This window comes from Triturus cristatus, chromosome 12, assembly GCF_964204655.1.
Source record: "Triturus cristatus chromosome 12, aTriCri1.1, whole genome shotgun sequence".
NCBI lineage: Eukaryota > Metazoa > Chordata > Amphibia > Caudata > Salamandridae > Triturus > Triturus cristatus.
This window is the reverse complement of record NC_140595.1, coordinates 125,885,110-125,909,896: the sequence shown is the minus strand read 5'-3', so window position 1 is coordinate 125,909,896 and position 24,787 is coordinate 125,885,110. Positions and strand designations below refer to the sequence as shown.

The following is a 24,787-nucleotide window of genomic DNA, read 5'->3' as shown; positions in this document are numbered from 1 at the left end:
TTCTGATTAGTTTTTGTTTTCCTTGCATTCAGTATTGTTATGAATCATTATTTGCTGTCAGCCAAAGTGCTGTCCTTCTAGCATGCTACTAACAGTCTTTCCTTATGTTCAATACTGCATTCCATGTGCCTATTGTTGTGCTGTTTCATCATGTGTACTGGGTCATTGTGATGTGGATCATGTTATACCCACTCCAACTAAGACACAATGAAATCGAGCCAGACAGGCTATTGTCATGTGCACGATATTTTTTGTTTATTTACTTAAAAATGCGAATAAAATAAACACACTTTAAAAAAATGGATATGGTAATTTCTTAGTAAGACAGTCGATCAATGGAAATTATATGGTGATAGTAGGCCTCCTAACACAGAATCCACCAGTGCAACTTACTCAGTGGAGGAAATTGTGTTACCACTTCTTTTCAGAGGATTGTACATTAGCCACTTTGTATTTTCGTATACACCTCTCTGGTACATAAAGATTTTCAGGGTAAGCAAAGGTCGACCTATACATGTCAAAGTTAAATATGCTATTATTTCTTAATTCGAGCTTCTCCACACATTGTTTACATTTCCTTTACCACTTTGCCCTTAGTGGTTACATTGGAAATAACTTATATTTGTTGTATAAATGTTATTACATATGCTGTACAGTGTATACATATATTTCTTTTTCTAACAACTGATGAGCAAACTTTTGAATTTGTTTATTAAGTAAAGCTTTTTATATAATTCAAGGTTTGCTAACAACCACATTTGCAAAGGCTCATATAGGCTTTGTTCTATAGATGGTGTAAAAATCTGTTAAATAAACTTCTGTGTCATTGACAAGAAGTTTCTCTTTACAGTAAATGATAACAACAAATCAAAACCACTGCAGTGCATTGAGAACTGTATGCAAAAGCTGATGCTAGCTTTATCACTGTAAAACAGAGGAGAACACCATTCCCACATGTTATTTGCCACTTAAATCTAAATTCACAGTAATATCTGGATGTACTCTTTCTTTTTTTCTCTTATTTCTTCATGGGTCAGTTCAGAATTCTTTGCGCTGTGAAAAGAGATGACATTTCTTGAACAGAGCCTTGTGGGGTTTATGGGTCTCCTGGAGTGGAATCAGGGCAGGCCTTCTATTTTACAGTTGCATAGGCAGTCTGAAATAAACGAAAGAAGAGGCATGAATATCTGATGGGAGCTTGACATGTGGACCTCTAACAGAGGAAATCAGTCCATGTGACTGTAATTCATTATATAGCACCATACCTCAGACATCTCCAATCGGATACTTGGCTGCTTTCTCCCTAGGCAGAAATACAATAATATTACCATCTCATTGTTAAATAGCATTTCACACTGCACTTAAGTCTTTTCTAAGCACAATCGACAAGAAAATATGTTATTTGCTCTGATGGTACTAAATCAATGAAAATCTTTATTCGATTGTGAATACAATCATAATAGAACATAAGACCATAAGTACATTCATATATCAATTCAAATTCTTTAAAAAGCAATAAAAACCACAGCATTAAACAACAGATAAAAAATCAAGCACTGGGACCACAACAAAATTAAACCAGCACAGACCGCCTAGCTCTTACTGCAGCACGCAAGAAACGTGAAACTGCAGATAGAACGTGCACATTAGGCAGTACCTGCAGATACATACGCACCGGGCAAGCTTGGGAAAAGTCAATAGCTTTCAAAACTGGGAGGAGGAAACGCTTCTTAGGGACACTAAAATATTTACACAACAATTCAAAATGTAGAGTATCCTGTGGAGACACATTGTAGCAACCACAGGGCCCTAGGGTGCCTGAACTGGACCATCCACTCTGGGAGGCGAGGAGGTAATGTATCAAATTAAACCTAAATCGAGCCACCACAAATGTGTCCCTTTAGTTGGATAACAGGGTAAGATATGGCTCTGGACACCAAACAGATTTTAATAAACGATGACCCAGGACCATAGGTTTCCCAAGTTCTAGCTCGTCACGTTGATTGTACTCAATTTACTGACCTCTGAATATTTTTTTTCAATGGCACGTAAGTAGAGATGGACAGTGTTGGGACATCCGCTGTCAATCAGCAAGTGTTCCACTCTGCCCACCTCATGGGTCCTCTATCTCAATTAGAGTCAGCAGAACCACTAGGTTTTAATGGTGCAGCCTGGTGTGGGAAATTATTTGCCAGACATTCAGAATAGTCCTCTTGATGCTGATTCTCCTGTTGGTAACCCACCCACCCGTGTACAAGAACAATTTTAAGATGTCCCCCGCATGATTTTTCAAAAGGAAAAACTAATGACAAGGGGCCCATCACCTCCAGATTGCAAGCTCAACATTACAATCCATCAGGAGTGCTCCTGCTGTGTTGGCTGTTTTTTGTTCTTTAAGTATAGCTGACAGTGTCCTCAGCAGAGTGAGGACTATCTGCCACTGCTTAATTTGAGCTGGTCATTGCAGGTGGGGCCAAGCGACGTTCATTTTTGGGGACAGATTTATTTTTCCTCATCCTACTTTACTCAGAAAAAGAGAGAAAAAAACACAAAAAGGGGAAAGATGAAAAAAGTGAAAAATGGAGAAGCCATGGATGAAAACGAGCCTGCAAGAGTGACTGAAATAGACAAGGATTTATAGGGCAATAGAAAAAAAGCCCTGTGGGGACAAGGATTTATAGGGCAATATAAGAAAAGCCATGTGGGGACAAGGATTTAAAGGGCAATAGAAGAAAGGCCATGTGGGGGAATCAAGAGTACGCAATCATGGGATTCGGCACCACAAACTTCTGCAGTGCTTCTGAGCAAAGGTTTGGGCTCAACCACTTGTTATTTTACAAATCATACTGGAAATGACCTCTGAAGTCTTGTACGGGACACAAAAACCACATTGTCAGGCAGCAGTGATGTAAGAGAGACACAGAACAAAAACCCTAAGAGAGATATAGAACAAAAACCTTGCCTGGGGCGTGTTAGAGTTATGCCTGGAAAGTGGTGATGGACATGGGATATCATTGAGTATACAGTAAATGTGAGAAGAGGAGCGAAAGACAAAAATATACATATAGTTAGTGGGTGCACATCAAGAAGGACATTGGGGGTATATGAAAGATGAAATACATGCTACGTCGTAGAGCACATTGTGGTAAGAGAGTATTAATTAAAATCAATTGCAAAGAAAGCACTAACTAAATTACAGTTTGATCTCATATGCTTGTAAATGGTCCATATTGCAACTCAACTCTCATAAAATAGCTTCAAAGCATAAATCTAAGGCATCACTACCCGCTCCTTAACGTTTTGGTTACACCTCACCCACTGCAGCTGCATTATTCCTTTGTCTACTCAGGAGGGTACTTGGACAAGTGAAAGACAGTTAGAGGAGAAGAAGACAGAGCAAAAGCACAAGGCCAGACATTTGAGGACACAATGTGGAGCAGACCTGCCAACTTGATCAATAAAATTTGCATTGTGAGAAGGGGCAACTTCCAGAGAGGCTGTGTGCCCCAGTCCCCTGGCCCCATTGACCTCCTTCTCCCTCCCAAAAACCCCCAAAAGGTTGTTGCAGCTGCTGCCAATGTCTTGGGGTGTTGCCAACCCCCTTAATGGACATCAGCTACTTACAGCCTCCAAAGACGAGCTCACAATCCACTCTTTGCAGTGGTTTCCAGCTCACAGTCCATGCCACTGTATCATTTCGGCCCCTCACTGGATGAACGTGTGAAGGGAGCCATTATCGTGTGACACACATTGTCACCATGTGAGTTGGCAGGTCTCATGGAATGCAGCACATAGGAAAGCAATTTACAAGCAGAACACCAGGAGTGGATGCAGAGTTTAACGTGTCTTCTCCATTTATGCTAGATGATGGGTCAATGATTAAAACATAAGTAGGAAAGCAATGATTATTTAATTATTGCAGGCTTATTTTCAAAACAATATATGTCAACAAATGAGAGAAGGGACGAAACATTTGCGTCAAACTAACCTCACTTATTTAAGCTAGTGTTATGGAGACAAACAGAATGACTTCCATCGTGGTTCAGCTGATCTATATTTCTGCCAACAGATTTATATAGCTGCATGTCCTCAAAATAAGACTCACACTTCGAGTTCCTCCCATCTATTAGCCTTCAAACCAGAGGACCATGAATACATAATAGTGGACCAGGAAGTGATACTATAAGGACCCAACAATCAACTATGTTCGGAGGGGTGAAGAAGGAACCAACTTTGGAATGAGTGTTGAAGACAAAATGGAATTTTCTAAGATCCATCTTACCTACATGCACCCTTCTCTAAACCCTTCAGCCCTTCAGTTGAGGTTAAAATGTTGTCCCTCATGCAAGACCATATGGGTCACCTCATTGGGACTGAAACCAGACGTAAAAGGATGTAGAATGTTGCCTAGTTCCAGGAGATGTGATACCTAACAGGTTTTTTTTAGGATTCTGGACAGCAACAGCAGAATAGTGAACAGTTGGGGGTCTGATTCACAATAGTAAACTTACAAATTTGTGTAAGTTTATGATTGTTTTCTATTCACAAAGGCATTTACAAGACGTATCTTTATGAGTATGGAGTCTTTCCACATAAAAAGATATGACTGTCCTAAGTTTACCTCTGTGAATCAGCCTCAATATTTCATTGAGCGGATCCAAATTAGGCTTTTTCGTCAGTTACTCAAGGCAGTACTAACCATCAGGGAGCTCAGTCCATTGAAGACTATTACTGCCAAGTCTCTGGCGGGATACATGTTGGATTCCCTTGCCATCGCCAATGCAAGCACCATAGTCTCTGGTACCACTCCTGAAGCTATAGGACGAGCCCAAAGCACCAGTAACTCTGTCCGACGTGTAACCAACTGTCACCAGTCCTGATCTCGTTGGCATGATCCCAGGTCGTGCCTCTCTAGCTTGGCATTCAGTGCATTCCCCTCATGGATCCATTCCCAAGCCTCTTCCTTCCAAGATAGCTTATTTGAGGGAACTGTGCACCGGTCCAGAGCTCAGCAGTGGTTCCCACATGGACCTGCGTACTACCAGTTGTTAACCTGTTGTAATTGGCAAGGCTTTTGCGATTGAGATCATATCACCACACCAGAGAATGAGACATCTGTGCCTCAGTAGGAGTAACAGTTTACACCGCCAAAGCTAGCTATGGACAAAGAGCCTTAGGGTCTCAGACAGTATGCCATATTTGCCAATAAGTACAAGCCTTTAAGGAAATTAAGTCTCCTAGGAGACATCCAGTGTTAAACTCTGGGAATTCCCTATTTGTGGAATAGTGTCAGCCATCAAGGATCATGTGATGTCCTCACATGTGGACAAGAAGGCCAACTTCTTGGAGATATTTGGCAAGTAAATGTACCAATTCTGTCACCTCGGCCTCAGCCAAGCAAGTGCTAATGCCAATATATATCGAGTTGCAGTCTCTAACTCTAGCAGAAGTTGAATGATACACCTAATTGTTCCAATACTATTCCCAGAAGGAGTCTAGCTTAATTCTCAGCCAACAGAAGTAAGCAGCAGAACATAAATTTAAGTTTAGCCATATGCCAGCAATTATGACTCAAGTCAGTGGACATGAAGCCAAGACCCTGAAAAAGTAATTATCCACCATATTTAATGCTTGTGAGTCAATTTAATTCTGGGCTTATGGCGACATCCAAAGTCACAAGTTGCTACAGGCATATTGGAACTAATTATTGGCATAAGGGCTCCAATGGCAAAATACAGGCTCTGACATACTAGAAGTAATTCCTAGAATGGAGGACCATGTGGAAAAAATGCTGGTGCTTGCATACTGGAGAAAATTCTTGGCATAGGGACACTCGTGGCAAAATGCTGGGGCAAGGACATTGGAAGCAAACTGTAAGAAAAAGCTGGATCTGAACTACTGAAGGTAGTTTTTCAAATACAATCCACCCACATTATATGGGCAGTATCAATGGCAACATTCTGGTACTGGAGTTCTTCACATGGAAAACTCTAAAAGCAAATTTTGAGGAATATGGGATGAACTCCTGGCAAGTGTTACGCCCCCCACTTAAAAAAATTACCAGCCACCACTGGGCTCTTAGATTCCTGAAGCTCAAGACCTCAAGGTGCTTGCGCTATTAGTAGGCTTCTTGTATATGTGCAGGCAGCGTTTGGACAAAATATTGAGTGCGAAATATCAAATGCAAAAATATCAGAAATAAATATCGTGACACAACAGTATCATGATGCAGAAATATAATTTTTTAAATATTGTTTTTTTTAGGAAATAATATTTTCAAGAATATCATAGTTGCAAATATCGTTTTCAATAATGTAGTTGTAAACAATGTTTTTTTAAAGTATCTTTATGTGTGTTAGTTTATATATACATTTTTGGGGTTATTGTTTGTATAATTTTTAATAATATTTTTTAAGTGATTTATAATTTTTAATGTAATTATAATAGTAATTTATTTTGTTGTAGCAGGTTGCTAGGTTTGTAGGGGTGTAGGGTGGGAAGTTAATTAAGTATAATACATTTTTTTTTCATGAATTGAATATTGATTTTTTAATTAATTATTAATTATGTAAATTGTGTAATAATTCGATTTTATAAGAAATGTGTTAGGTGTGGGTTGCTGGGTTTGTAGGGATATAGGGTGGGGAGTTAATTAGGTAATAATTAATTAGCAAACAATGAACAATATATTAATAATGATGTAATTGATTATTAATTATGCACATTTTGTAATAATTGTATTTTCTAAGCAATTTGTTAAGTGCGGGTTGGTAGGTTTGTGGGTGCAGACGGTGAGAAGGTAATTATTAATTAATGCATTGATTAATACTTAATAATAATTAATTGCCTAATTAATAGCTGATTAAATATTATTTCATCAACTAATATTTAACTCACTATTCATTATGTTAATTGTGTTACATGTATTTATGTTAGTTATATTTTAAGTGTGGGAGTCTAGGTTTTTGAGGGTACAGTGTGCTAAGTTAATTACGTAATAAATAATGGCCAATTTGTTTTAATTGATAATTCATTATTAAAGTGGTTAACAATTATGTTAATTGTTTTTTATTTTTTATTGTTAATTAATACATTTTATATTAAGAGTTTTATATTTTTATTAAATGAAAAGGGTTATGTTTCATCTATGTTATGTGTTTGAAGTGAAGTACTTTTCCTGCTGTTGCATGGACAGGAACCGGAAGGAATAGTAAATGCAACCTCTCCAACGCTTCTTTTGCTGTTGCACAGACTGAAGTGGGAATAGTAAATTCTACCCTCCTGAACTCCAATGCTTTTCCTACTGTTGCACAGATTGGAGTGGGAATAGTAAACCTTACCCCTCTGGAGTTCAACGCTTCCCCTATTTTTGAACAGACTGGAGTGGGAAGAGTAAATGTTTCTTCTCTGGAGTCCAATGCTTTCCCTACTGTTGCACAGACTGGTGTGGGAATAGCAAATGTTACCACTCTGGAGTACAATGCTTTCCCTACTGTTGCACACACTCCAGTGGGAATAATAAATGTTGCCTCTCTGAAGTCCCACGCCTTGTTTATGTTGCACAGACTGCAGTGGGAATATTAAATGTTACTCCTTTGGAGTCCTACACATTCCCGACTGTTCCAAAGATTGGAGTGGCAATAGTAAATGTGACCCCTTCGGAGTCCAACGCTTTCCCTACTGTTGCATTGATTAGAGTGGAAATAGTAAAGTTAACCCCTCTGAAGTCAGGAGCTGTTTCAAAGACTGGAGTGGTAATAGTAAATTTTTTCATTCCGAAGTCCAACGTTTTCCCTACTGTTCCACAGAATGGAGTGGAAATAGTAAATGTTACCCATTCGGAGTCCAATGCTCTCTCTACTGTTGTACATACTGGAGTGGGAATATTAAGCTTAACCTCTCCGAAGTCTAACACTTTACCTACTGTTGCATAGACTGGAGTGAGAATGGTATATGTTATCCCTTCGGAATCCAACCTCTTTCTACTGTTGCACAGACTGGAGTGTGAATAGTACATTTTACCCCTCCTAAGTCCAAATCTTTCTCTACTGTTGCACTGAATGGAGTGGGAATAGTAAATGGTGCCCTTCCGGAGTACAACGCTTTCCCTACTGTTGCACAGACTGGTGTGAGTTAGTATATTTTGCCCCTCTGGAGTCTTAACGTTTTCTTACTGTTGCACAGACTGGAGTAGCTATAGTATATGTATTACTCCTAGGTTTTAATATTTTTTAATGTTGTTTAAATATATCTAATATTATTTGTTTAATTTGATACTATATATTTATATGAATACATATATAAATATCAACGAAACTTCCCAGATTATGCCGTCACGCACAACAACAGGAACGGACAACTTCAGTCGCCAATGCTGGAAAAAGGTATTTATTTAGATTTGAATTTCGTGCCTAGTCCATGACGCGTTTCGAGCCACTTGGCCCTTGCTCACATGGATGCGTTACGTGCATTAACAGTGCATATAAATAGAGAACAACACCCTGCACCTGTAAACAATTAGCCGACATGACAACAGAAATAGAAAAAATACTATTACGTGCACACTCAAAATATATACATTTAAATATCACAATCCCACTCGAATCATAAAGATTAATGTTGTGGCATCTCAAAATAGAAATTAGATTACCAAAAACATCATTGTACATAAATAATGGGCTCAATGATCTTCTACTGAATGAAAGATATATGTGCAAAATACAAAGATTTAATCAGTCAATAGGCATAAAGCACCACGAAACTTATATGGTTGGTGTAAAGACACTATGGAAAAATGAAAAAATGGAAAAAAAAAATTTCTAGTCATGCTGGCAAAGACTGAAAAACTAAAATGCTGGGTACAAATACCCCATTATCCAACTATAAGTCGGTCTCTACACAAAGCTGCTATATAACCCAAGTATAGTACATATGGAATAATTGGCAAAATTGATATAATACACGTAATTTCAAACTGGTACTACAATTCATGTGTGGGAAAATATGTCCTTGAGTGACATGCAAAATATGTCGTCATGAAACAGGTGCTCGGTGCTGGAGTGAAAAAAAGTGTAGAAAGTGCAGGTAATAAAATTGCAAATTCAACATATCAGCCACCAAGTCACTCACTCCAAAATGGAGGTGGACAAAAGAGTACTAAATCAAATTAATAATGTACATATCTATGGCTGATAGTGAACCACAGGGATCCCCCTTAAAAACAAACCCCAAAGGTTATTGATGAAAACAGACAATGCCTGTGCTGTTTATATTGTGATGAGCATACCATGACATATGCTGAGAAAGACAATTCAATAATGACTCAACATCCTGATGTAATCAAATAGTGGATAATATAGATGTTTGACTGACAGGATGACCACAGAAATACAGCAAAAATACACAGATGTCGATAGATCAGAGATATGTATTGTTAGCCAAAGAATAAATATGTGTAGTGGGGCGGAGCAAATACCTGAACGTTAGACCTCATGTATTGTACTAGAATAGTAATTAAAGAAAGTGATGCATATCTTCACCTATATTGAGACCTTGAGGGTTCTTGGTATCGATCTCTATAATGTAGCGAGATTGTAATTGACGTAATCGCTTTTCGCGATTACCTCCCCTTTTCTGGCTTGGTATAGAGTCAAGGACACAGTATTTAAGACAATTAAGATTGTTTGCATGGACCTTTTTGAAATGTCGGGCCACCGGATAAGCGGGATCCGAATTCACGATAGCTCGCAAGTGCTGGAGAATGCGGGCATAGACCGGCAACTTCGTGCTGCCGATGTATTTCAAACCGCAGGTGCATTCTAACATATATACCGCATATTCGGTTCTGCAGGTGTAATGTCCTTTAATTGGAAGACTTTCCGTAGAAAAGGCAGTGGTATAGCTGTTAGTATTAATCCCAAATTTACAAGCGCGGCAAGAGCTGCACTTGTAAAATCCCAGTTTGGGAGATAGCCAACTGCCTTTAGATGTTAATTCTGGGCTAGATTTAACTAAGTCATTATGCATAGAATATGCTTTGCGGAAAGTGACGGTGGGCCTGCTGGGAAGTACCTGCTTAAGGGTGGAATCCGTCAAAACAATAGGCCATTGTTTGTTGATAATGGTCTTAATTTCTTTGGCCTGTTTGCTGTATGTGGTAATGAGCCTGCAAGGAACTTGGTTAAACTGTGAATCATCTGTAGAAGTAGATGTAGTGGTATTTGTAAGGTCAGTATTGTGGCTTAGTAAAGATAGTCTGTTTTTACTGTTGGCCTTGTCTTTAGCAGATTGAAGTTTGTGTGGGTTATAACCTCTCTCTAAGAACCTAATTGTGGCCTCATTTTGATGGCGAACCAACTCATTGGAGTCACTACATGCTCGGCGTATGCGTAAATATTCGCCGTACGGGAGACTAGTGATGGTGTGAATTGGGTGGAAACTATTCGCATGTAGGATGCTGTTGCCTGCTGAGGGTTTGCGATATAGACACGTCTCTATGTGATTGTTCTTAATGTATACTGAGACATCAAGAAAATTGCAAACTGAGTCATCAATATTAGCTGTGAAATGCAGATTGACAGTGTTCTTGTTAATTCTATTAACAAAATCCTCAGCTTCCTCATGCGTACCATTCCAAATGACGAAAATATCGTCAATATAACGCCACCATCGGATGACATGTTTACTCCACAGTGCCCCATGTTCGCGCTGTAGGACATGCTCCTCCCACCAGCCCACGTGCAAACACGCGTATATTATTATTATTATATATATATTTTTTACCCTAACGAAGGCCTCAGGCCGAAACACGTTGGTCTCCCTTTTCCTCCCTACTTACACTTGCACTTTGCTGATAATCGAAAGAGTATAAAGAATAAAACCGTTTTCAAAATCACAACGGATCCTGTTGCCTTTCTGACCTGATCGGTGCTGCTTTACTATACCCTTGGTAAATGGTGAATGATTTGAAGGAGGGTTAGCATGGGAAACAAGTCTTCATATATTTAAATATATATAGCTATATATATGCTTTTTATAGTAGCAAATAAAAACATATTGTGTAAAATATATTTTTGAATCATAGTGTTTTATTATATATGTATATATACATATATATATATTTATGTGTCTATGTTTATATAATACATATTTATATATAGTATTAAATGTCACTTAAATGTATTTCATTTACATTATATTAATATCATATATGAACATATTTAAGATTTAAAATGTTAAACTATATGTATTAAAAAGCTACATTTGTGTATGATTGTACACGATATTGTTGTAAAACAAAGTTTTTTTTCCAATTGTTTTGTACTTACCTCTATACGTATAGGGAAACAATATTTTTGGAATCAATATTTGTGACTCTATATTTATGTCCCTTGATATTGTTGGATTCGATATTCCGTCAAAGATCCTACGCAGGCTGCTAAGAGATTATGGGCCCCATGCATCAAACCAAAAAACGGTCGCAAACGGGCAGATGTGCAGAATCTGGCCCTTTGCGAACGGTATTTTTGCATTTGGGATGCATAATCCCAAATGCAAAAATCACAATTTAAGGAATCGCTAAAATTGCGATTACTTAAATTGAGATTGCATTTAAGGAATCTAAAATTGTGATTACTTAATTTGCGATTGCATTTAACCCCTTCGGTGCCACACCCTTTCCCCCTCCTGTGCCGGGCGTTTCCTTAGTGGGCGGGTTTCATGACGAGATAGTCTCGTCATGGGCACAGCGCGACCGTGCTCCATGACGAGACTATCTCGTCATGGGCACAGAAGAGGTTAAGGAATCGCAAATTGTGATTCCTTAAATGCAATGCATTAGGCAAAAAATTATAGCGATTTCGCTATTAGGAATCGCAAATTAACCATCAAATTAAAGTTGATGGTCATTTGCGATTGCGTTGAAAAACGCACTAAAGTGCATTTTTCAAAGTCACATTTTACACACACACATGCCCTTGGGGCATGTGTGTGCTCAACATGTGGAAAAAGGGGAATTTCAGGGGTGCAACAGGGTATCCTTTTGGAACCCTTGCACCCTTGAAATTGCATGCGTAATTTGCGAGTACCTATAGAGTACTTGCAAATGGCGCATGCAATTCCCATTGATTCCTTTGGGCCCCTAGGTCTATAGGAATGTATAGGAATCAATTCCTTAATTGCGACTCGCAATTAAGGAATGTTAAGGAATCGCATTTTTTTGCGCATCCTACATGCATTGCATTTTGTGATTTCTAAATAGCGAATCGGTAAAATTCGCTATTTATAAATCGCAAAATGCGGGCTTGATGCATGTGCCCCTTCATGAGGTTATCAGACGTTCTTAATATGGAAAGTATGTCAGAGGTGCAAAACATCATCCTCCTAGGAGACTCAAGCTCCATGGTCCTTTCCCAATTGGTACACCTGATCTCTGTTCTGGCAGTTCACATTCTATGGTGAAAGAACATGGTACGCCAAATATCTGTTCACGCAGTTCACGTTCTATGGCGGTACAACTTGGTACACTAGCTCTCTGTTCAGGCTGTTCACATTCTACGGTGGTACAACATGTCATGCACTGGTATTCCATACATTTCATGGGAACTAGTAGCATCCCTAGCCACTTGCAATGTTTTGCATTCAGACTGGTCTGTGCAATACACAACACCTCTTCTAGCAAACAGGCTGATACCAAGCTCCCAATTTATTACCAACAGAAGCAGCAGCAGCAGTTGTCATTCTTCAAAGCGGGAGTCAAGGTCAGCTTCTTGTCTTCCTTTCTATCACCATGAGTGCTATCTCAAGATGTCTCTTGCTCTTTCAAGCAAAAAGGCTTAATGTAGGCCCAGAGAACCAGACTTACCCTCTTTGACATCAAGAGGTTAATCACTGTTTGAACCATGGTCAGTTTAAGCTTAGAAGATGGCAGACTTCATTAAAATGTGTGATCTGTTTGCATTGTGTTGGCTTGTCAAATAATGTGGGCCTTGACTGCTCTCCAGTGATATATAGGACACCTGGATCCCTTGCAGACCATTTTCAAGTAACACAAAGGCAATGTTTAAACCCAGGCTGTTGGACTAAGTGAAGGAATTACTTTATGTCAAGTTTATTTACCCAGAATAAAGACTTTGGATACTTAAAGGAGCAAACAAAATGTGCACCCATGTTGCCTGTGTTAGTAAGTGCTGCACACATGTTGGTACTGGCAGTTGTAACTAGCTACAAGTTGGTAGCAATTTCCTGTGCAAAACCTGAGCAGTTTGCTGGGACCAGCAAGTTCTAAAACTGGTGCAAATCTTTAGCACTTACTCTTTTTTCAAAATGACTCCCTAAGAATTAGATGACATTAACATGCCGGCTCTTACAGTATTGCACTGTGATTCCCTTACATTCAGGGAGCCACATAATTTGCTGTAATTCACATTGCCCATCAGTCTGATCCTAGAAAGATCATAGGCCTCAGGGTATTTCATAGAGCTAGAGCAGACACCAGAGGATGGAGCGTTCAGAAATTACTTTCTTACTCATGAATCACTATCAGTCGTGGCCGGCATCAATCATGGGTGGGGACGATGGGGTCGTGCAGGGAGGAGGGGTGGTAAATGTAATAATGATTTTAAAAAACGTACCTGTCCGCCGGCTGGCCAGGTCCCGCTTTTTCACTCCTCCTGCTTTTGCACTCCTGCCTCAGCAGGCAGCCTCCCTCCCCTCCCCCAAGCCAATCACAACACTGCAATGGTAGCATTGTGATTGGTCGGGACGGCGTCCAGCCAGGTGTCTATGGGGAGGCCATTTTTTCCATGTAGGCTGCATTGCACCCTGCATGGAGAAAGGGCAGTGTGCGCATGACTGGTTTGGGCGGCCGCAGCCATGCTCACTCAGGAGTGGTCACACCACTCCTCCCCTGCCCAGCCCTGCTCGTAGAGCAGCCCTGCCCGCCCGCCCACAACCAAACACTTCTGCTTTCTAGCAGTGCGAGAAGCAGGATCATAAAATTATAGTTTTACCATTTTATGTTTCTACTTCTCGCACTGCAAGAAAGCAGTTGGGCAATGCTCCTCCGCCCTAGTTGAGGAGCCGCCCCTGATCAGTATGTTCCGCCACCAGCTCATGTCTCACACATATGCAAGAATAGGCCAAGAAGGGGTCTAGAGCTGATGTAGGTTATCCTTCTGCGAGCAAGGACAACCTTATGCTAGCTGCAGTCGGTCTGGTCAAGAGGGTGATTATCCTAGACCCATCCTAACCCAGCATATCCATCACAGTCTCAGTCATATCACAAAATATATTGGGTCCCTGAAGGGTGTGTCCTACAGAAGAATGGAACCTTCCTATCTGTGTTACCGCCGTTGTACAAAGCATTCACTTCTCAGAAACCCCAATGTGAAGGCTACCTTCTACGCTGGTGCACAGCCTGAGTTCTGCACACTCGCCATCATGAATCATGACCCATTAAGAATAACTAAACTGTTGGTCTTGTTCTCTGCCGTGATTTTTCAGGAGGAGAAGGGGTACATTTGTCAGAAGCAAGCTTTGGCTGTTCAAGCAAGAAATCCTAATGTAAGATCTTAATGGCGCGAGGGCTGTCTGTGTATTGAATTAAAGTCAAGAATTGGGGAAAACGCAGATCTCCCTATAAATGTACGTAATTTCATGTGTAATGTGCTGATCTTTTATTGGGTTAAGCCATCATGAATTGCTCACATTGATACATTGTTCATAACTAATTCACTCCAGCATCAGTGACTTAGAACAAACTCAGCTGCCCTATGTTGAGGGAGGGTGGAGTGATGATGAAGAGATTTCGCATAGGAAAATACAAGTTAAAAGCTTGTATTTGTACTTAGGTGTCCTAGGAAATTATAGTTGTCCTTCATAACGTAGTAATGTGATATTTGTAAAAGTAACCCGCTAAAGTGGTTGTAAGTGTAAGGCTTCCGGCTGAACATGTGCTAAGGAAGCCGGCAATGGTGGACCACGTGAAAACCTTCTTCTGGAGTTCCTAAGTAAGAGAGGTTGTTTGTGAAGGTCTGCCACCTCAACTTTTAAAAGAATCCATAAACCTCTAATAGCAAGTTCAACAGCACCCAAGTGCAACTAATGGTTACTCCATGTATGGGGCAGCCGCGCCCATGGAGGGAGTTCCGTGGGGCGGTAAGGCGGGGCGGGGGAGGGGCAGGGTGGGGGGTTCTAAAAACCGGAATATGGATAATTGCAGGTAAGTAAACAATTAAATAAATAAAACGAATTTCGTAGCGCGCGCTGCTTCGCAAAAAAATGCGATGCAGCGCGCGCTACGAAATTCGTTCTATTTATTTAATTGTTTACTTACCTGCAATTATCCATATTCCAGTTTTTAGACCCCCCCACCCTGCCCCTCCCCCGCCCCGCCTTACCGCCCCACGGAACTCCCTTCACGGGCCGCGGCTGTTATGGGGTATGTAGTTGCACCAGAATATTTCCTGTACTTTAAACAAGCATTGACAAAGCTAATGGGCCACACCTATGTGACAGCTATTAGCTTTGCAAATGCGTTTTAGCCATGTTATGGAGCAGTGTGGCCCCTGTGCAGCATTGCTACAAGTTGTTAAAAAAGGTGTGATAAAAGTCATTAAAAAATGCTATGATGAGAAAGCTTAAAAAGTACTATGATACGGGTAGCGCTGTTCAAATCATAGCTCTTTTTTTCTTATAGTTGGTGGAGATGGCAAAACAGACTTCAGGAGAATGCAATGGGGGTGGGAGGGAAGAGGCAACATGGACAGCTGGAGGGTGGGGTGGTAGGGAAGAGGTAACACTGACAATGTGAGGGTCAGGGCGGCGGTGAAGAGGCAACAAGGACAAAGGTGGGGTGGGAGCAAAGAGGCAAGACAGACAATGTGAGGTGGGAGGTAAGAAGCAAAATGACCTACGGGAGGACTTGGTGTGGTAGGGAAAAAACAACGCAGACAATGGGAGGATAGGTCATGGGAGGGAAGAATCAACATGGACAAGGGGCGTTGGGATGGGAGGGAAGAAGCCACACGGGCAAGGGCGGGTGGCACGTAAAGAAGCAACATGACAGGAAGAGGTAAAGAAAGAAGTATCAATACGATGGAAACAAGGGAAAAAAAGAGCAGCAGTATCTGAATCACAGCGTCAGCAGCAGAAGGACCCAAATCAAGAGGAAGCAATCAGTACTTGGTCCATACTCCAGAGGAACGATGAGGAAGTGAATCCGGCACGCACTGCCAAATAGTAGGTAAGCAGTGGGAGGGCTTCATAACCCCTGTAGTAAACAATATCTCTTGCATCCAAGCGTGCATACCCTAGTGCATGAAGTATTACAGTTGAGACCTAAAAATTGGACATAACCAGTGCAAATGTTTTTTATGTGCAATTTGACATGTTGTTACCCTTAGAGCACAGTTTGGAGTTGACAATATACACCTGGTTGCACCTAGTGGTAACTCTCCACTCAAAACACAGTAGTTAGAAACATCTGTGCTCATCTTCTAAAGGGCTCAAGTGTAAAACTGGTGCAAAAAACCTTTTGCACCTCATATGACAGCCTACTCGTACTAAAGACGACTCATTTGTTATGGCCTGGAACTGTAGCCATCAATGAGAACGCATGTGAAAGCTTGCTTTGTTACCAATCAAAAGAGCCTTTTGTGCTAGCTTCCTGATGCAACTAGCCTGAAGGACTGAAATTGCTTGAAAGATTGAAAATGCAACCACCCTCTTGATAGCATGTGTAAAAGTCCCCTACTACAGCCAGCGAGGAAATACAAATCTTGAAAAGCAACCAATAAGGACTACGCATGCAACAGAGAATTGCAATCCGTCATGAAGAACCTGTTTTGAGACTGCCAATGTGCCCACACTTAAGGGAAAATGCATGTGTTAAGGTCTGTGACTGCGAGTATAAAACCTCCAGACCTTGGACCCTACATTGGCAGCCATCCAATCAAATCTATACATGAAAGGCCATTGTTGCCTTTGCAACTAAGGGCAAACTACAAACATGGACATGTATTACTGCAACCAATCATGAGTTATAATTCCATCCAGACTAGAAAAATAACCACTCCTCTAACACTCACTAGGCCTTCCAAAATTTTGCTTTGTTTGATGACGTCAGGTGGGCGCTTTACTGTGTGACATCCTTCATCGGATGTCGCCTTTAAGATCTCTTCGGGTATATCACCGACAGTCCAAACATAAACCTACCAAAGAGTCTTTTTCTGCAGACCACCAACAGCAGCAGCTGGATAAACAGAAGGGCGAGGCAGCAGGGAATCCCATAATACATTGCAGGTCCGCAGGCCTCATCTGTAGACAGAAAAAGAGGATGGGATAAGGGGAGAGATGCCATGTATGAGCCTACACCGCTTCCATGATAACATGTGAAGCTCGGGACATTTCTTATGGCTTATTTCATGGGCCGAATCCTGGTGCATTATGCTGGCGCCCCCCAGAGCCGAGCACATCTTTCTCTGAGTTTGTGCTTTATTTTTCCACAGCACAGATCTGAAACAGCAAAAAGCAGTAACTCAGACAAATATCAGGCTAAATGAATTCACTTTATGCACTAAAGGTGCATTAAACAGGTGCTCGACTCGGTGCTGAGCCAGCAAAGCTCATAACGCCCATCAATCTAAGGCCCCAAGTCTCAACTTTCTGTTTCTTTCACATGATGGAATCTTTTTTTCTATCTGGCTTGTGTTATGAGTCTACTTTACCTGGCAATTTAAGATGTAAAGAAGGAGAAAAACACATCCAATCCACTGTGCATCAGTAAACAATCCTGGCAATGTCTTTCAGCAGAGGATTAGCAGGTGTTATCCACACTGAGTAAAAAATAACAGAGGCATTTCACAATTGCAGGCACAGTAGTGCAGCTTTGGATTGATAAAATGCTATCCAAGCCAATCTGATAAAAGTAAACAGGTTTTTGCTCTTGCAGAGAAGCATAGATATTTGTCAAGACACAAGGGAGCACCCAGTATAAGTCCCAAAAATTTCCTGACAGGCTTAGCGTGCTGCATACATTGCCAAAGAATAGCAAGACGCTTTGTCAGATTGCTTGCTTGGCATGGAAATAGAAAACAAGAAGACAAGCCTTTCTCCGAAAATACCCCCGGGGGCTGAAACCACATCTCCTCTGAAAACTCACCTTTTCAAGGAACACTAACCCAGATATGGTGACTTCTCATCCTGAGGTTCTGTAGCGATCCGAACCCGTGTATTCGGTATCGTAGTACTGACACGATTTTGGTACCAATGAACCGTAAATGATCCATTATATGCATGACAGTGTTTTCGCTGCGCTACAAGCATGAATTCACTGAGAAATAGGGCATTCTGTTGTTAAATCATGGCATCCATTTTAGATACGGCATCCATTTTGTTTCTTGCCCTTACATAGTCAATGGACGAGCAATGACCCCGGCAGAATCACCTTGTTAAGGACATGTAAGCTTGAGCCCCGAGAAAGCTGACGCTGCGTGACTAGGCAGAATCAAGCTTCCTCCCTTGCCTGAGGCCAGCCCTGCTATACTGGTTCTCGTGTCCATAGTCCTGATTGAGAGGCCGAATACGGTAGCCATGCCCGTTTACGATCCATAAACACCTCTTATCCTGCTTTTCTATCCCTTACACCTGGCTCTGCTCCTCTCCTTCTGGGCTTTTACAATGGGGAGGATACGATTTTTATGATGGGGAGGATCGGTCAAAGAATGGAAAACTGACAAGGAGACTTGATCGAATACCGAAAACCTACGACTAATTATTGTTTGATGTCTGTTTATTGTTTGTTTGGGATACCGGGTTGGGCATGAAAAATATTCGTGTAATGTTGCCTAAAGACATATTTCGTGTATTTAAGGAGCAACCCACTTCTTGCAATTTGAACAGTCTCGTAGATTTTGCCTTTGTGTGGTTCCTATGACTTCTGTGTCCCTGCAGTAAATAAATCTTGGTCTTTGACGCCACCATCGAGAAGCCCGCGTCTCTGTTTATTTGTGCACCAAGGCAGGAAGGAACTCAGGGGTCTTTGGGTGTTGTTTCCCTGACACCTCTGGACTCTTAAAAAGTCCAGAACCTCAAATTGGCGCCCAACGTGGGACGACGTCATCCGGTACCGGTCCAAAGCCTGAAAATTTCGAGGAGCTTCGTGTGAAGATTCCGGAGGGAGGTACCCCGCTTCATCGATCCCTGTATGTCGTTAAAGTGGCCCGACGATCTCTTCCACGAGGGTTCCCGTTCTTAGACGGCTACAGAGGACCGCTGCCCTGACTGTCGCCCTGTCTTGGACCCGAGGTGCAGACCTTAGTACGGCGAGACGTAGACGGGTTCTCCTTGGTGACGTCTTCCACATTTCAGTTAAGTATTCAGTGGGTTGCGCTCAGTTTGGTTGTTCCTTGTTGCCCTTGTTTTAGAATTCGTAGATTATCATTGGTTGCTCTTGTTTAGATAATCTTTATTTTGGTATTGGTTTATTTGGTAGGCCTAAGTTCTTTGCGCATTTTGGTTGGAATTTGTCCTTAGTTTATAATGACTAACAGTAGTAATTGTTTCCTGTCCTGGTTAAGTTGCAACGGGGATTCCCGGTTGGAGGATCTGTGTTCGGTTCCTCCGATTGGAACTCCTACATATGAGCTCTATTGTAAACATGGTGTAGGTCCTATCGCTTATAATGAAGTGTGGGTCCGTTACACCAGGAAAGATGGTGTCCTTAGTTGGCCACCGCATGGTAGCTTTGAAATTGAAATTCTAGACAATCTAGAAATGAAGTTGTTTAAAAAGAAAGCCCGGCCGGCAATGTTTGATTCTTTTCGCGTATGGCGTAAAGAAGCTAAACAGAGAGAAATTATGAAGATGAAGAAGGAACGGAAAGAGAAAGGGTTGACATTAATGGAGTCTGCTAGACAGTTGCATGTCAACGAGACTGAGAAAACAATAGAGATGGCGAATAGAAAACATAATTTGGCGATTGATAAATGCTACCCTGTCTTGCCATCTTGTCCTGCTAAGCCGATAGAGGACTCTGAAAAGGATCCTCTGTTGTCTTATCTGTTGAGATCACCTCCACCGTATGCACAGGGTATTACAGCACCACAGTTACCACCTGTTGTGCAGCCAGCTGCTGGTCAGCCTAGAATAGTTGCTCCACTTCCTTTGATTCCAGCTCCTGTCTTTCCTGTGGTTAATGTTCCTTCGGCACCCCCTCTTCCTGGGATACCTATTCCGCCTTTGCCTGTCGTTTCGCAAACTGCTTTACCTGCTACTCCCACCCTTACCATTTCATCTGCTCCAGCTGCCCTGTTCCCGAACTCTGTAATCATTCTGACTCCGCTTTCCGTTCGTCGGAAAATAACCGACTCTGTAACTAATATCTTAACCCCTCTCTATAGGTCTTTAATTGGGACCCCCGTTTCTGACTCTACACAGAGACGTAGCCAGTTTCCTGGTCCCCAGGAACGAGAAATGTTAGATTCGACAGCTCTTAGGTGGATGTCGAAGGCTGCGAAGTATGATGCACGAAGAGTGTCAGATACCTTTATGCAATGGAATGAACCAACTCAACGTTATGTCTTTGACGTGATGTGTTCTCTTGTGCGTGAGGAATGGGATGATGATGACTCAGATTCCGTCCCCTCTGATTTGATAAATGTTCAGCAAAAGTTTGCCGCAGGAATGGTGATAGGTTCAGAAGTAAGGGAAGCGATAGAACTGATTTTAGCTTATAGGGATGATCCTCCTATTCGGTCTCCAAGGGACTCTGATGGTTCACCGATTGCTAGGAAAAGACGAGGTCAATATCCGATGAGGGAAGTTCCACCCATATGGCGCGAAGCAGTTCAAGCTGATGCGGCTAATAATATTGTAGCTGCTCCAGCACATTTCCATAGAGTGTGGATACACATCCCTTGGAAGCGGGCCGAAGTATTAGCAGTAAAACAGGCGTTGCCGAACCCGCGTAAAAATCCTGCTGGTTATTATAAAGAGTTAACGCAGACAGTTCAAGCGTGCGTCATGAATTTTGCAGACATTGAAATGCTATTTGGCAATGTAGTGCCACAGCCTATATGGGCCAAGATTCGGCAAGAGAACCACCCAGTCGCCCTAGGAGGTGATTGGCCAGCTATTATAGCGGCAGACACGCAACAAGTTGGTGGTGCTAAACCTGAGCCTCTGATTGCTGCTTTACCTGGCAGAATAATTAATCTGATGAAAACCCTGATGCCAGCGTTACGGGTCAATTGGGATAAACTATCAGCATGCAAGCAAAAGAAGGACGAAAGCGTCTCTGACTTCTTCACTAGATTTGAAGAGACCTTCGTAGACCACAGTGGGCAAGATATGAGTACTGAAGGAGGTCAGAGGTTGTTTGTCGACAAGTTCGTGTTTAATTTACTGCCTGAGCTTAGTAACAAGTTAAAGGATTCTGAGAGTGCATGGGCAGTGTCGACGACAGCACAGATACTTGCAACTGCTCAGTATTACGAGAATAGAGAGAAAGAAGAGAAGGAAAAGTCAGAAAAGAAGACAAAAGATTTGAAGACTAAAGTACTATTGCAACAGGCATACCCGCCTCGCTCAATTCAGTCACATTCACAGCAGCGACCCCAGTTTCAGCAACAGCCACAATTCCAACAAGGGACGTCCCAAAGATTTAATTATGGATTTCCTCGACAACAGTTAGCATGGAATCAGTGTGCCTATTGTAAAAAGGAGGGCCATTATAAGAACGAGTGTCCAGTACTCCACGCACAGACCAGTGGTGTCCCAGCTCAGAGAGGTAATGGTGGGTTTATGCAAGCTCCTAGAGGTAGAGGACGTGGTACAATGACTCCACAGGCTGATCGCCCATCAAATTATTTTGATCAGCTAAATGTACAACCTACGAAACTAGGTAGATCTCCACAGTATCATGTTGAGGATTACTATGAAAATAATGAAGAGATTCAGAAAAGTGATTACTAGGACAGCCACAGGCAAAGAGAGGGAGTAGTTTCAGTTCCAGTTGATCAGAGTGGACCTTATGTCGCAGTAGTTACATCAGGCGTGGTCGAACCGTTTCTGTTGGAAACTGGTGCGGCAAAAAGTTCAATTATGCATGCGAAACTCCCTGGCGCACCTTTGTCTGGCTTAACAAACACTTCAGTAGGTTTCTCAGGCGCCCCTGTTCACAATCCTGTTTCTAGTCCTTTGTCAATTTCTGTTGGGCCATGCGAACTAGAAGCACCCCTTATTCTAACAACCGGTTGTAATGAGAATCTGCTTGGTTTAGATCTGTTGAAACGTCTGCATGCAACACTGTACTGTTCTCCTTCGGGAGTACAGCTCACATTGGGCAAGAGAGTCATTTCTCTAATGTACATGTCAATGAATAAGCTCCCACCGGAGCTGCGTTCTCTCCCTGATACTCTTTGGGCGACTGGTCCTAACGATATAGGTCTTTTAGAAATTACCCCTTATGTGGTAAGTCTGAAAGCGAATGTTAAATTCCCACGAATCCCACAGTATCGGATTTCAAATGAAGGTGAACGTGCACTTTTACTGATCGTGAAGGACTTAATACAGAAAGATGTGATAGAGGAAACTAGAGGAAATGTCTGCAATAGTCCTGTTCTGCCGATTTTGAAACGCACTGACCCTTCCAAACCTCCGATTTACAGATTTGTGATTGACCTCAGAGAGGTTAACAAAATAGTGATTCCACAGTTTCCTGTGGTACCAGATATCACTGCATTTTTGACGTTGATTCCTGCCTCAGCCTCATGGTTTACGGTGATCGACTTGAAGAATGCCTTTTTCAGCATTCCGATAGCCGAGGAAAGTAGAGACATTTTTGGTTTCTCCTTAGGAGGTCGCAGTTTCAGGTTCAAGCGCGCTCCACAAGGCTATTGTGAGAGCCCTTCAATTTACAGCCAAGCATTGAAAAGTCAATTAGATGCTCTTGTACTTCCTCCTGGTGTTGCTCTGATCCAATACGTAGATGATCTTTTACTGGCCGCCGATGACAAGGAAACTTGCAAAACAGCTACAATTTCTTTATTACGTCATTTGTCAGACTTACATCACATGGTTTCACCTTCTAAACTGCAATATTGTTGCCAAGAAGTGACCTACTTAGGTCATCTTTTGTCAAAGGAGGGAAGAAGGTTGACCCCAGAGAGAATCAAAGCAATTTCGCAGATGAATGTACCAAGTACACAGAGAGAAGTGCGTGCGCTTTTGGGTATTACGTCATACTGCAGGCAATGGATCCCAAATTTTTCTCTCATGGCAAAACCATTGGTAGCCCTGACTGGAAAAGGTGTTCCGAGCCCTTTGCCATGGTCTGATGAATGTCAACAGAGCTTCTCCGACTTACGTGATGCGCTGTGTTCAGCTCCTGTGTTGGGTACTCCTGACTACAGTAAGCCGTTTACTTTATATGTCCATGAAAGAGAAGGTTGTGCATTGAGTGTATTAACGCAACAATTTGGTGACAAACAGCGACCTTGTGCATATTTCTCATCCACATTAGATCCGGTAGCCAGAGCATTGCCAAGTTGTTTTAGAGCTACAGCCGCAGCCGCAGTGTCTATTCGACAGTCTGCTGGATTGGTCATGAACAACATGTTAGTAGTCATGGTTCCACATGCTGTGGATACACTCATGAATCAAACGAAAACTCAGCACCTCACCAGTGCTAGACTATCAGGCTATGAGCTGACACTTTTGGCAAGTCACATTCAGATCAAGCGATGCAACATATTGAATCCAGCAACGCTGTTGCAGACTACTCAAGAGTCGAGTGATTCAGAGCCTCATGATTGTTGTTTTAGAACTGAGGAAGAGACAAAAGGTAGGATTGATTTAAAAGATACTCCGTTACTAGATCCAGATGGCACTTTGTACGTCGATGGGTCATGTTTTAAACTACAGAATGGTGATGTGACGGCCGCGTATGCAGTCACGACTTTAAGTACGATTGTTGAGACCGCAAGAGTAAGTCAGAATTCTGCCCAAGCTGCAGAATTAATTGCATTAACAAGAGCGTGTGTTTTAGCTGAGGGAAAGAGAGTGAATGTGTTTACTGATAGCCAATACGCCTTCGGAGTAGCACATAGCTTTGGACGTCTGTGGAAAGAAAGAGGTTTTCTCACGTCCCATGGGACTAAGATCCAACATGGACAGTTAGTCAACGATCTATTGGAATCTCTGACCCTACCGAACGAAGTTGCGATTGTGGAGTGCAGTGCACATCGAAAGATTACGGATGATGTTGGCCGTGGGAATGCGTTTGCTGATGAGGTCGCCAAAGAGACGGCCAAGAACATGATGAGTCGAATGTACGTTGCAACATCTGCGAGATGGATTGCTGAATCAGGGATGTGTGAGAATACGATTGAAAGTGTGAAGGCAATCCAGAACGAAGCAACTAAAAATGAGAAGAATGAATGGAAGGAGAAAACGGGTAAAATGGATTCAAGTGGATGTTGGGTTGATTTGTCTAAGCAGCAGCGTTGGATGTTACCTGATGCGTATGTGCTTGCGGTAGTCACGATGGCGCATGGAGCGGCGCACATTAGTTTGAAAGGGATCTGTAAACTGTTAGCTCCAGTATGGAAGAATGATGGAATTACTAAGTGTGCGGAAAGAGTGGTGAAAAATTGCATGATATGCCTGATGCATAATCCTGCAAGGGAACCCCAACCCCAGTTGGTCACTTTGCTCCCCCTTCTTGTCCCTTTGAAGTGATTCAGTTGGATTTTATCCACATGGACAGGTGTAACAATCTTAAATATGT

General features: G+C 41.9%; 1 protein-coding gene across 1 annotated transcript in view; it reads right to left on the bottom strand.

Moving 5' to 3' along the window:
- Positions 1–235: 235 nt before the first annotated feature.
- The window catches only part of LOC146772861 (uncharacterized), a 57,942-nt gene continuing 33,390 nt past the window's right edge, over positions 236–24,787 (bottom strand). The window contains exons 4-6 of the mRNA XM_085638061.1: positions 17,215–17,316; positions 1,266–1,303; positions 236–1,156 (exon numbers count right to left, since the gene is read on the bottom strand). Coding sequence (XP_085494187.1) covers positions 1,133–1,156; positions 1,266–1,303; positions 17,215–17,316 — 164 coding nt within the window. The 3' untranslated portion in view covers positions 236–1,132. The remainder of the gene's footprint in view (positions 1,157–1,265; positions 1,304–17,214; positions 17,317–24,787) is intronic.